This window comes from Onychostoma macrolepis, chromosome 07, assembly GCF_012432095.1.
Source record: "Onychostoma macrolepis isolate SWU-2019 chromosome 07, ASM1243209v1, whole genome shotgun sequence".
Lineage (NCBI taxonomy): Eukaryota > Metazoa > Chordata > Actinopteri > Cypriniformes > Cyprinidae > Onychostoma > Onychostoma macrolepis.
In genome coordinates, this window is record NC_081161.1 from 14,710,537 (window position 1) to 14,724,340 (window position 13,804).

General features: G+C 35.8%; 1 protein-coding gene across 4 annotated transcripts in view; it reads left to right on the forward strand.

Moving 5' to 3' along the window:
• The window catches only part of LOC131544556 (B-cell scaffold protein with ankyrin repeats-like), a 112,427-nt gene extending 99,166 nt beyond the window's left edge, over positions 1–13,261 (forward strand). For 2 of the 4 annotated variants that reach the window (XM_058782859.1, XM_058782860.1), the window contains exons 11-17: positions 7,352–7,414; positions 8,959–9,140; positions 10,477–10,540; positions 10,917–10,946; positions 11,352–11,431; positions 11,550–11,578; positions 11,811–13,261. In XM_058782859.1, the coding sequence (XP_058638842.1) occupies positions 7,352–7,414; positions 8,959–9,140; positions 10,477–10,540; positions 10,917–10,946; positions 11,352–11,431; positions 11,550–11,578; positions 11,811–11,886 (524 nt within the window). In that variant the 3' untranslated portion in view covers positions 11,887–13,261. Of the gene's footprint in view, positions 1–7,351; positions 7,415–8,958; positions 9,141–10,476; positions 10,541–10,916; positions 10,947–11,351; positions 11,432–11,549; positions 11,585–11,810 lie in introns of all 4 variants that reach the window. The other 2 variants (XM_058782862.1, XM_058782861.1) reach the window with 2 other exon arrangements.
• Positions 13,262–13,804: the final 543 nt, after the last annotated feature.

Here is a 13,804-nt window from a genome sequence, read left to right on the forward strand (position 1 = left end):
ATTTAATTTTGTCATGTTAATGTTATAGATTATCAGTATATCATTATGGCCACCGCTCGCCAAGGGCCCTTTACCCCCTGTCCGACACCCCTGTTGGGACAACACTGTCAGGCAAAGTAATGAGATTTATTTACAGCACTATCAGAGGCTATTTTGCATGAAACAGATGATATCTATCTAGTTTTGCTATGGCCGCCTTGTAATAGCATCATATCTAACTCTCTGCCTTAGTTCACTTTTTAATATTTCTGTTGTAGAAGTCATGAAGATTGCCTTTCTATTAACAATAAAAATCCTACCTAAGGTTTCATGTTAGACTTAAGGCCATTGCACACTGAGTCCGAAATTTTCGCATGCATTTTTCAGTTTTTTCATATTCCTCATCCTTTCCTATCAAATGCATGCTACAGATGCAAAAATGCAGAAAATCGAACCTGATCCGAATTTTTTTATGACGGACGAAAGTTTCAGAGGCAGTGTGTAAATGTGATTGACACAATGTGAGGTCTTATTTGTTTTTTAACATGCGGAAATTTCGGACGAACATTTCGTACTCTGTGTGCAATGACTTTAAAGGGGTCGTATAATGCTACATGCACTTTTACAAGTTGTTTGAACTGAAATGTGTGTTGGCAGTGTGTGTATACAACCACCCTATAATGATAAAAATCCACCCAGTGTTTTTTCTTTTTTTTTTGTAATCTCGTTAAATCTTTACCCCTTTCTCAAATCGAGCAGTCTGACGTCACACGGACAGAGGCCCCTCACACGATTGTTGATTGACAGTAGCATTTCAGCACAGACTGCACTGGTGTCTTACCTCAGACCAGGGGTGGCAGTTGCCATACCCTAGCGCAGTCAGGTGCTGTGAAAAATTATTCAAACTTGAGTCTATTATAATTTGTTATTATTATTTTAAATCAGAGAGTTTTAAAAATAGTTAACCAATGACAAGCATTAAAAAGAGCTTGTCAGTAAAACTTCGTAACGCCGTTGGATCATCAAGCTCTCAGCGAAACCTCGTAACTTCACTCCTCGTAACACACAAGTTTTTGAAAAGACGCTGCACAGCGTGGCGTCGTATCACGACCGTTGCAGCATGCGAAACTATTTTGCATGCTCAAAGTCTAGTGTGACCGTCAGGGCCATTTCTAGCCATTTTGACGCACTAGGCGAAATCCCTATTATCCCCCTATTAGTCACGTTCAAATTGGTTGTCATAGTAACTACACTAATTTGTGGAAATTCAGCGCATTGTGAGTTCCACAAATCTGAACGCATTAGGTCTATTTGTAAATTGACTGTTAAGATAAAAAATATATATATATACCAGTTTATTATACCATTATAGCCACTGGATGCCTGTATAGCTCTATGTAACAATCCCTAGTTGCTAAGAAATTGTCAACACACATAAATTAATTTTATTACAAAGGATGTGGATACATGTTTAGATATTATCAAGGGCTACTTTTTGACTTTATCTGTTTGTTTGTTTGTTTGTTTGTTTGTTTGTTCAATTATTTTGTTGTTGTTGTGTCAGTTATTGCATTATTATTTCAGTGAAACCTATAAAACCCTTTGTTACCCCTAACTACATATAAAAGCCTGATCAGTGGCATAAAAGTAATCATAATGCAGCTACTTGTTATTTTATTGCTCTGCCCTCTATATGTATGATGCTGCTCTCTTTAAGCGCTGTTGGAATTAATTAAGCGCTGTTGCGTTCATTTTGACAAAGCGGTTTAATAAAGTATGTATTGATCTTGTGAATAAGCTAATTTTACTACACCAATATTTTTTAATTGGCTGTAAAAGTTACAAGACACACTGAACCTTTAACAATGCATTGGCGCAAAAACGCACACCTTTTAGTCCAGTTTCACATAAAACATGATTTCTCAACTGCCACAAATACTGCCTAAACAAAATGCTTTTTATGTACCAATATTTTAAATTGGCTTTTGAACTTGCATGGAAAAAAAAAAAAGCCATACCTTGCCAAAACACTGACAGAACCCATTGATCTAATGGCATTGTTGAGCACTCCAAATCCAAATGCAAACTCTGCATGCAACAATCAGAGGCAGCAATTGACAGCGCTCTGATCCAATTCCAAACAGGCATCCTCAGAATGACAGTACTCTAGCCCAATGATGTTGGAGGATCCAGTGGGGGCGGCAATCGTATTTCAGGGTGTCCGTGCCACTCTTGATCACAACCCTGTTAAAATGTAGTGTCAGTACATGCGCTCATTGGTGCCCCCTCCAGCTGGTGGCGCTCTAGGCGACCGCCCAGCTTGCCTATGCCTTGAAACGGTACTGGTGACCGTGGCTAAAGAGAATTAAAAGTCGGTTTTGACAAGCCTCTTCGTCATAAAGGAATAATGGACAAAAAGGAGGTCAAAGATGTGTTCTGTTTTTGCAATACTGTTATTATCTGTTTCTCTGAAATTCCCTCTCTCTGATGTACAAACTACTTCAGTACTCTTAAAGACATCACACTGGGTATTCATATTTATATCATGGAGGGAGTCTTCATTGTTTTTACTGATTTAAACTGAAGTTTAGTGATAGAGTACAACAGGGCTAAAGGCGCCCCGGGGTAAGAGGCGTGTTTGATATTATTTTCATCTAAACCACTAGATGGCACAAAAACGTGGTGTAGCACTTTCCAAAACATCCACTTTTCAAGATGCATGTGTATATTTGTCTGATCCTTGACACGATCACAGGCAGCAGCGCAAAGTTGATTCTGTGCTTACTTGATCTAATATTGTACATTTAAGTTGCAAATTAGAATCGCTAAAATTAATCCATATATTTTGAGACAAAGGTCTTCTTTATGATTTTCAGTTTTGTTTAAGATAATTAAAGCAACTGTTTTTAAATAAATAACGAAAGAATATGTCAAAGTATGGTATTTGGGGTAAAAAGCGCCCCTGCTGTTGGGGCTAAATGCACAGTAATTAACATGATAATTAATAGATGGCTGACTTTTCCATTTGTTGACATGACATGGTTAGATTCAGATGGTAAATATCATATATTATGTTGGGTGTCCATATTAGAGATAATCACCATGTTTAGAATGAAACCATCATATTTAAAAACATGATATTAATCATATCATATAATAAAATATAATTTGTTGTTACTACTGTAAATCTATATTCAATTATTATGGGATCCCCTTCAATGCTTTCAGAATCTTTACTTATTAAAATGATTTTGTTTCTGTATTTTAAAATATATATTTTTTATGTTAACATATTTTAATGACAGTATATTTAGTGAACAAAAATGTATTATTTTATTTTTTCAAAATAAGCAAAAAAATAGTACAAACTTTGCTAAAGTGATTGCTTTGAACAAGTATTAACTTAGACATTCTTTAAAAAATATATATTTTAGTTGAAGTATTTGTAGTATGTGCCTTTTACCCCCCTTGCCACCTCATACATTTATAAGATTTTTAAACAAAATAAACAACTTGAATGATTTATTTTCACACAAAATCTGTTGCTCCATTAATGTTCAATACAAACGTATATATATATATATTTTTTTTTTTTTTTCTGCAATTATACATTTTAGGTGCAGTGAATAGCACATTTTTTCTTAAGGTGTGCCTTTAGCCCCATTGTACCCTATATTTAGAAAGAATAGCATGGACCAGTTTGAATGACCTAATATATTTCACATGTATTTTCATCAGAGCACATTTTACAGTGTTCACAATGCTTAAAGTTAAACAACTCGAGGCATGTCATAAACCATATGTGTATATATATATATATATATATATATATATATATATATATATATATATATATATATATATATATATATATATATATATAATTTTTTTTTTTTTGTCTCAATCGATTTGGCTCATCATTAGCTTTTTCATTTTTGACTAAACTGTAAGTGCAATTGTCACAGCTGTTTGCCTTTTTGCAAAACATAGTAGCTCATCCAAAACAGTTAATTCATACTTCAAAACCTAGTTATTGTGTCAGTTATTGTGGCCAGTGCCACCAAAATGAAAATAGATTTTGTCATTGTGTGAGCCGTACTGGTCAAAAAATATTTATAATTTTTTTTTTTCAGGATATCAGTCAACTATGCAAATGTTTCAAATTTCATAAACAAATTTGTTGACAATGTGATAGCATGCTTTACAAGAATATCAGTTTTGTCTAGATCAGGGGTGTCAAACTCAATTCCTAGAGGGCCGCAACCCTGCAGAGTTTAGCTCCAACCCTAATTAAACACACCTGATCCAGCTAATTGGGTCCTTTTAGACTTATTAGAAAACTACATGGTATATGTGTTGGAGCAGGATTTCAACTAAACTCTGCAGGGCTGCAGCCCTCCAGGAACTGAGTTAGACACCCCTGGTGTAGATGAATATGTGTATGACACTGAGCTTTTTAAATACAGATTTCAACAATAGGTAAAATATTACTGTGAAAAAGTCAATACTGTAGTACACAGAAAAAGAATATGAACATTTGTACTTATACAGTACATTTAGAGTTACTGAAATGTGTTACATGTAAACTGAAATTCAATCATTTTTTTCATTTTTAACAGATTTCTTGCATGTAAAGTCTTATACTGAACACAAAATAATCTGGCAAATGTGGCCTAACTAAACCTCTTTCGTGTTCTGGTATTAGGTCTCTGTAAAGCATCTTTAGGAAGACCAGGAGAAGTTGAGTGTCAGACGTATGTGGTATAGGTGCTCGTACCATTCTCAGAAATGGCAGCACACATTGTAATATTGTCCCCACGTTGGCCTGGTGTGCCAGTTGTGGGTCAGTGACCAATGAGATTGCAGCCCATGTCTCATGCCTTTGGCTAGATTGAACCCAGCCACATCCACAAAAACAGAAATGTGGGTTATTTCGTATCTTTCCATCTATATTATTTATATAGTAACAGAAACAACATACAAGTTAGTTTTACATAGATTATTATAGAAGTTTAGTAAATGTTGTTGTTGTTATTGATATCTACAACTTCAAGAAGTATGCACATGCATGTTTGAAATACAATAAAGCTCCCTGTACTATACAAGTGCACACCAATGGTTTACCTGAACATATACTATTACCACAGCTCCTTCTCTACTATTCCTCTCTAATGGCACCTTGTAGAGTTTTTCATAGTCATTTGATTGTTTTTTTTGTTTTTTTTGCCTATAGAGGAAATGCTGACAGAATTGATATTTGCAAAGATATTGTCATATATTCTTATTGCTCTTCCACATACAGTATATGTAGCTGTTAATGGTTGTGACGTCTCTCCATGTTAAAAAATGGGCAAACTCCATATATGTCTCCAAACTTGACCGGTCGATTGGTTTGTTCTGAACCATTTACATCACAAGTGTTGCTGGTATTGTCCCAATCTAACTGTTTTTTTTTTTTTCTTTTTCTTTTTTTCCACGCACCTTGTTGATTGTGTGAAGTTGCACCAGAACAATCAAACAACTTTTTTGATTGATTGGTAAGACAGTGATTCCTATTTTAATTACAATGGCAGGTCATTTGCCAATTTAGTAGTCATTACAAACATGTCATAGATATTTTTGGACTGTACATGTCTGACAGATTTTGAGAATTGAATTGATCATTTTGCATGTGATCGTTCACACAGTGAAATAATGTTTATAAGTTGTGAAGAGTTTCACTGAGAATCGACTCATTAGTTGTGATCAATGAGTCATGTGCATTTAGTTATTGTCCATACTGTAGACAAGTACTTGTTTCCACACGTGCCAAACATGCAATTTGCTTAAACCTGGTCTGAAAAAGAAAGTAACTGTTGTAAAGTGATTTCACTTTATTGTTTTGAGTGGATAAATAAATAAATAAATAAATAGAGCTAAAGCAATTGAGAAAAAGTGTAAACTCATTTTATGAGTGGTTGAAACGTCCTTTACTCTGTTCACAGTGTGTTAAAGGGCCACAAGTCTTTAGGGTGTATGAACTGGTACTGTTTTAGAGCCATATTTCTCCTATCATTATGCTGTGTGGCAGCACTGCAGTGAGCAATTTGAGAGAGAGCGTGTGTGTGTGTGTGTGTGTGTGTGTGTGTGAGAGAGAGAGAGAGTTCAGAGAGGTTGTGAAGAGTGCGTCATCAGTGAGTCCCTCTGCTGTGAATACTGTGTCATAATGAGCTGGTCTTTACATCAGAGCAGTGATGGAGGTCAGGATCTATTGCTCTATGACAGCTGCATATGATACACGTCTGTCATTCACTTATCCAAAAATTAATTAATACAACAAACAGATCATTATTATAATACGGAAATAAATAAGGGTTAAGCTTGAGCTTAGTCACATGGAGTTTTATAACTTCTCTGCTCACTGAAAGATAAGATACACACACACACACACACACACACACACACACACACCAGTTAGACTACAATGACAGCATCTGCAACCAATCAGAGCAGCTTAAGGGGCCAAGAAGGGCCAACATTGCGAATTTATACATTTTCCATCTCTGATATTTCAAAACATGAAAACGCAAAGGGAGAGAAAGCAAGGTTTTTCCATTCATTCCTACAGAGGGTCTTTCGCCTACGCACTGATCAGATTTCTTCACCTACTCAAGGAGACTGAAAACCTCTAGAGGAGGGGCTAGTGTGTGTTGTGTCTTTGGACTCAAAACTACAGCAAATTGGATTTCACAACTGTAACAAAACCCATGATAACTGAAAATTACAGCATAATTGATTTTCTCAGGGGATGACGACAGAATGAACGAGGATTCCCAAGAATGTAGGACTGCCGCATAAAATTCCACATGATTGCAGCTAGTTTTAAAATCTTTGTCAGATCAAATGCTGGGACATTATGGTGCTCTTTATGAGTATGTTATAAGTAATGTCTTAAAATATGACCAAAAGAGAAGGTTCTCTTACAGAGGATTAGATTTAACCCTAACCCACAACAGTGGGAAATGCTGACACAGTGTTCTGCAGAACATATGAAGCACATAATTTAAAGCACGATCAGTTTCATCACCGAGTGCATCCTTCCCTTAAATTCCATTCGCTTGCTTGCACTGATCTCTGTGGGCTTTGCATCTCATTCAATTGACTATTTAACCCTCACTGGGTTGGGAGACTGTTTCTTGTTTATCTGGAAGCACCTGCTTATTATCCAGTATTGGCATGCCTCATATCATGAAATGCACTGTTAATGTTTTTGAATACATGCCTCCACCTAGTGGACTCTCCAGGATAATGCAAACTAATTCTCAGATGTGCGTGGTGTACTGCTGCAGTGTGGAAGCAATAACTTTTTTTTTGTTTGTATGTGGATTTTTAGTTTTCCAGAAGAAAAAGTCACAAGGAGAAGCTGAAACATTGTACTCTTTTCCCACAAGACAGGGTGAGATTTGTCTGTCTGAAAATTGAATAGTTTTATATGCACTATGACAGTGGTTCCCAAACTTTTTCTGCCGGGCCCCCCTTTTGCAGAATAAAAAAAATGAAGGCCCCCCCCACCCCCACATACACATAAACACACCTCCAGGAGGATTTGTTTGAAACATTGTAATTCATTAATGGTAATTAACACAAATTCAGTGTGTGACAACTTACTGAAAAAAAAATAAAATAAAAAAATAACTAAATAAGGAACTAGTCAATAGTAGAAGCATTACATGTAAAGCATGCAGCTTCAACATTTATTTATTATTATTATTATTATTATTATTATTATTAACTATGTAACAGTATTCATTTCAACAGATTTTCTCTTTGTTGTCAAAAATGAACATTTTTGAACTGCAGGATTTAGACTTATTCTTACTAGTCCCACAGTCTTTTCAGTGACTGGGATGGGCTTGCCTTGTGCTGCAGATCCTCTCAAATCAGGGATGCAGCTGTGAGACTGCCACTCTTAGCTCATTTTCAATGTCCAGCTTTGATCTGTATTTTGTCTTGATTGAGGCAACTGCAGAAAACCCTATCTAACATAGGTAGGATGTGGCAAAAGGAAGGAGTATTGCCAGGGCTCTCCTGCCCAGCAATGGGTAGTCCTTTTCCACTCCAATCCAAAATGCAGCCAATGCCTTGGACTTAAACTGAAGCCTTGTTGTTGAATCAGAGGTGACATCAATGGCGAAACCAAAACTGCTTTGTAATAATTATTTATTATTTTATTAAATAAGTCATTTTTGTAAGACTTTTTAATTTAACTCAATTTTAATGATACTGAATTTAAAAATCACAAGCCAATAAAATAACCACGTTTATTGAAAGTAACACGAAATTGGACAGAAAATATAGCCTATTAATATGAAATATCAATCAATATATTATTTTTATTCAGTTCTATGAAACCGAATCGGATATAACTTTTTTTATAGTCCTACAAATCTATTATTATCAGAGCACGTGAGCAGAGCATCGCGTCACGAGAGGGTGGCTTCATTTTACCACCGTTGTGCAGTACATCTGTACTACAGCATGTTTCATCACAATAGCGCTATTGCAAGAAGGAACAAGTATACATTGAAATTTTCTGTTGGCGCGTTATTTGAGAGGACTTTGCTTTGCGCACATCCATAGAGCGGAATATTCAGCGGAGTGTCACGACTGCAGTGATTAGAGAGAGAGAGAGAGAGAGAGAGAGAGTGCGCGCTGAATACTGCCGGGCGGCGCGGCAGATATTTTCGGCTCATTGGACCGTTTTTCTCTTTTGAAATTTCGGTGCGTCCCTATAAATATCGGCTGACTGTATGTACACTAGCCTTGCCGCGCCCCCCTTATCATAACTCAGCGCCCCCCCCTAGGGGTCGCGCCCCCCAGTTTGGGAACCACTGCACTATGAAGTTATAAGTCTGATCTCATCTTTAAATAATAATAATTAAAAAAAAGTTAAATCATACAGCTGACATTTTAACTGCTTTCTGGTCTCCATGGTGACAGCGAGGCAGAGGGACAGCATCTCAACCACTTATGACACCTTTGTGCCCAGTCAGCCACCAGGACTGGACGAGCTGATAAAACTTCAGCAGGAGGTGAAGATAGGCTCTCTGAGTATAGATGATGCTCTGGATCAATTCAATGACTGGCAGAGGCTTCAAAAGGGAATGGATAGCATCCAACAGGTAATGGACATGGTTGACACTTTAGAATTCCTTTAGTATGTTATAGAATACTAAGATGATACTTTTTACATTTTGACTAGTTTGTATATAGTAACAATATTTTAACAAATGCAGTTGTTAACAAATGTAAATTACAATCACATATCAAACCTTGTATTGTGTTTCTGTGATGGACATAACAATGTAAACATCTTTGAATGAAAATGGATAACGTTTTTTGTCATTAAAATAATGAGAATTATGAGAACAAAAAGGTGTGGATAGTTATTTTTACAGCTGAATTATTGTATATGCATTCGTAGTGATTTCCCTTTCAGACGCAAAATGTATGGGAATTTACTAAGGTGATTTACTAAGGTTTGTGGTAGTCAGTTTACTTGTATTTGGATCATTATTTAACTCCCCCCAAAATTGTCTTAACCCATTATGCGACTGTGTTAGTAGATTACTCACATCTTTTTATCATCAGCTCTGCTTGTATGTGACCCTATACTAATTTGTGCTGCTTTTAGTAGACTGTGTTGGTCATTATGGAAATTACCCGGCTGCATCTGTGTATTGTCAGTAGATCTCCCACAGAACTCCATCTGCACTTTTATGGAATTGCAGTCTCACAATAATTTGCCCTTATTAGTAAATATGGGCCATAGTGTAAAGCACTGTGATTTCATATATGTATGAGACTGTGATAGATATTATTTATACATTGTGACAGATATTATTTATACATGCAGTCTATAATCAAGTAATATTTTTTATAATAAGCAAAGGGATTTGTTATATTATTATATTTTATAATATAATATGAAACATGTTGAATGCCGAAAGAATGGTTTTCATTACTATTGTGTCTCTGTGTCTTTTTTTTTTTTTTTTTTTTTTTTTTTGAGGTTGCACATTATTTTACAGTACAGTATGTACACTTGCAGTATACTTACATGAGAAAGTAGTGGGTAGGTTAGGTTTAGGTTTAAGTTTAAATTAGGGTTAGTAGCTGTTATAGTTATTGTAATTACAATAGTAAGAACATAGTACGTACATGCTGCTGTATTAAAGAAACATTCAATCTTAATTCTTGATTTAAGATTTGAAATAGTTCTGTTTTCTAAGTGAAATTGATATGATTACTAAACTAGAATTCTGAGTTAGCACCAGGACTGTACCGTTTTTGTTTATGAGGCAGTCAATCCCTATGCACATTTGAAAAAAAATAGGTTTTAAACAGAATAGTTCATTATTTTTTCCTTACACAACCAACAAATCAATTTTTGATTCCTCATGACATGAAATCTAAAAAGTTCATATTAAAGCCCGTTTAACCAATTGTTTTCCCCAGGAGAAAATACAGCAGCTGAGGGCTAGTATCATCAACAACAGAGAGGATGATGAGAGTGTCTATGGTAGGTTTATTGCTAGTATATAGTATGCATGCTCAGTAAATATATTTGAGATATATCATTTATTAATATGTGTATGCAAAGATTTCAAGTATAAATCAAAGGCCCCATTTTCAAGTGTTTTTCTTTTTCTTTCTTTTTTTTTCTGGTTGCACATGCATCAAAACTCTTTCTCAGAAAAAAAGCTGCTTGTGTTGTTCATTTTGCACAATCACTTTGCACTCAGTCCCTATCAGTTGAGAAAACATCTTACAGATCAACATTCCTTAATATAAAGATTACAGTGAGAATATGAGAAAGAGTAAAAGAAAGTGACCTTGGGTGAGCTAGACGAAATGCATGTGTGTGTGAGCTAACAAGCATTGTTTCTCTCCATCAGATAAAATCAGCATCATTCATCACACACCAAGTAAGTAAGAAATGCCCTGCTATGAAAGTAAGAAATTTTACTTGTTGCAGTTACGTTTTCTCTATAGCTGTCTCCTCCTTATCTGTGGCAATGAAGCTTTTGTGTCTCAGGGAAACTGCTAGACTTGTTGGCTTATACACAAGGGCTTTAGTCTCTTTGTCTGGAAAACTGTGTAACATGGAAGACTTTGAGATACAATAGTAACTTCTATATGGCTGTACTATACCATCCTATACTTTGCATCAAAACTCTTTCTCAGATTTTTTTTCTCAGAAAATTTTTGCAAAAAAAAAAGTGTTTTTGCAATTTATGAGATCACATCTAGAGTCCGCCACCAATCACTAAGCTCTGTCTACTATTACAGTGTCAAATACTTTAGTGAATTTTTATTTATTTTTGTTGTAGCTGCATCTGCAAATGAGTGTCGAAGAGCGAGCCAGCAAGCGGACACTGAGTTCTACAGTAAACCTATAAAAGGACAAAATGTGAGTTTTTATTTTGCACATGCATTTGCCATTTCTCAAGAATACTATAATACTTTGTTTCTAGTAAATGGTTTTGCCCATTCAGTTGTCATATTTTTCATCTGTTCTTGTTTAATAGTCAAATTTCTTCAGGAAGGCAGACAAACAGTAAGAGTATGTATTAACAAACAAACCATTTAATATTTACTTTTAAATTATTAATAATAATAATATCCAAAATGTGAATCATTAGCTATTTGTAAGTTTAATTCATGAATAAAATAAACATAAATTAATTTAAAACATTATGCATCTGTAATGCAGTTTCATACAAATGGAAAGAAAAGTTTAACTGTGTGCTGCTGTGTCCTTTATTGATTACATTTTCATCTTCTTTCAGTCATCCTGATTGTGGAAGCACTGATCTGTCAAAGAAATACACTAAACAGGAAATTATACAATATAGTGTACATTAATATCTACAATTTCATGGCAATTTGTAACTATTTTACATGCTAAATTGCAGCTAATTTGTATGAATTTTTTATGATCCCATTTGTACACGTTCATATGATCTGCTGACGGTTTAGGTGTGGGTTTAGTGGTGGACCTTCATGGTTACTTTTTTATAAAACTCATACTTTTTCATACTAAACACATTGTATGAATTCATACGAAAGTGCGTAAAATAGTGAAGTTTTCTCATTATATCAGGTTGGTTAATATCCAGTGTCAGAGCAATAATAAATAATTATTCACTTGTATTCATATTCCACTAGGGTAATACTTTAGAATAGGGAATACCATTCACTATTAACTAGTTGCTTATTAGCATGAATATTGCTAACATATTGGTTTATTAGTACTTACAAAGATTCATATGAATGCGTTATTTTGCATGACCATATTCTAAATCCCTTAACCCTACCCCATATCTAAACATAACTACCACAAACAACTACCTTACCTACTATCAATAAGCATCAAATTGGGAGTTTGAGAGAAAACTCTTAGCTAATAGTGAATGTGTTCCCTAATCTAAAGTGTTACCCCCACTATTGATTATTTCATTATCCCACTATTTCTTCTTTTTAACTGACTGCTCAAGATTGTGTTGTGCATTTTTATACAGAGATTTTAATCCTTTTTGTATCCTTCACTGCCACTATTTATCAAAAATCATTTAGACAATATATTGACAATTTCTTTACAATGATGCCAATAAAGATAATTCAACCTGAGAATTTACCGTAATTTGATGAGAATGTCTTTCTAATGTCTTCTGATTAATGGTTTTAAAGATATCGTAGTTACATTGCATGTTCTGATCTTGCTATATTATTATTATTAAGCAAATTTACTGCAAGAAACCAGTGGAGCCCAGTGGGGAATCTAAAAACCTGCATGCATTTCTTATCAAACCATGCCAGTCTTGGCTGTGGAATGTTCACAAGGGGGTGCTGTGCTACTAAGCATGGTAATCAGTTTTCTGGCTCAGATCTCTCATGTTGTATTGATGGGCATTTTGATAGACAAAAACAAAGCCACCACAAAACCCATTGTCCCTGTGGACCTCTCAGTACCATACGGATCGCTGATTGTAAGTAAGGACACAAACAAACGTCTGGGAAAAAGCATCTACAGAAGAGTGAGGTCTTCCCACATGCTGCTTCGGTGACAGGGGACGTGGCTCTAATGTGGCTCTGTGATTTGAGGAGAAACACCGGGAGCAGCGCTGCGCTCTGCCTGCCAACCCTAGCAGCTGGACACATTTGCATTATCAATCATGCTCTTTGTGAATAATATGTATTAAAGCCTTGCCACTCCACAGTGCTTAGATGAGCCAGTTTTGCCTCCAGAGATGATTCGGCTCCTACAGTCATGGTGGCATTTGTGTCGTGTGTTTGCCTGTCACCTGCTGCTCTGGGAAAGAGATGGGCTTTCTGATCCAGGGCTGGATCGAGCTTCAACATTCCCTCTTCAACTCTGAGAGCATTCCATACAGGGTAAAAGAAGTCCCACCAGCCTGTATGTTGTGTCATGTTAGATCTCGGGCAGTTCACTTGCAAGAGAATTATCAGTGAGCAGCATCTAACCACTGTGAGTTGCCGAAATAAATATGATTATTGATACCGCTAGTCCTTGGCCTCTTATGGAAATTCACATCATGAGCTCTCTCAAGCTTAAGCTGGAAGAGGGATGATAAACCCTATACAAAGGATTAAGTTTTCCCTAAAGTATAGCGCTTTATCAGGGGGAGTGAAGGGCAGGATTAGGATTCAAATGCACCAACAATGCTCTCATAATACCACAAACCGATAGAGATCAAACCCAGCTGAGGCTCACACTCAGTGGCAAAGCCAATGAGAAACCCAGACTGGGGTTTCTCAGACC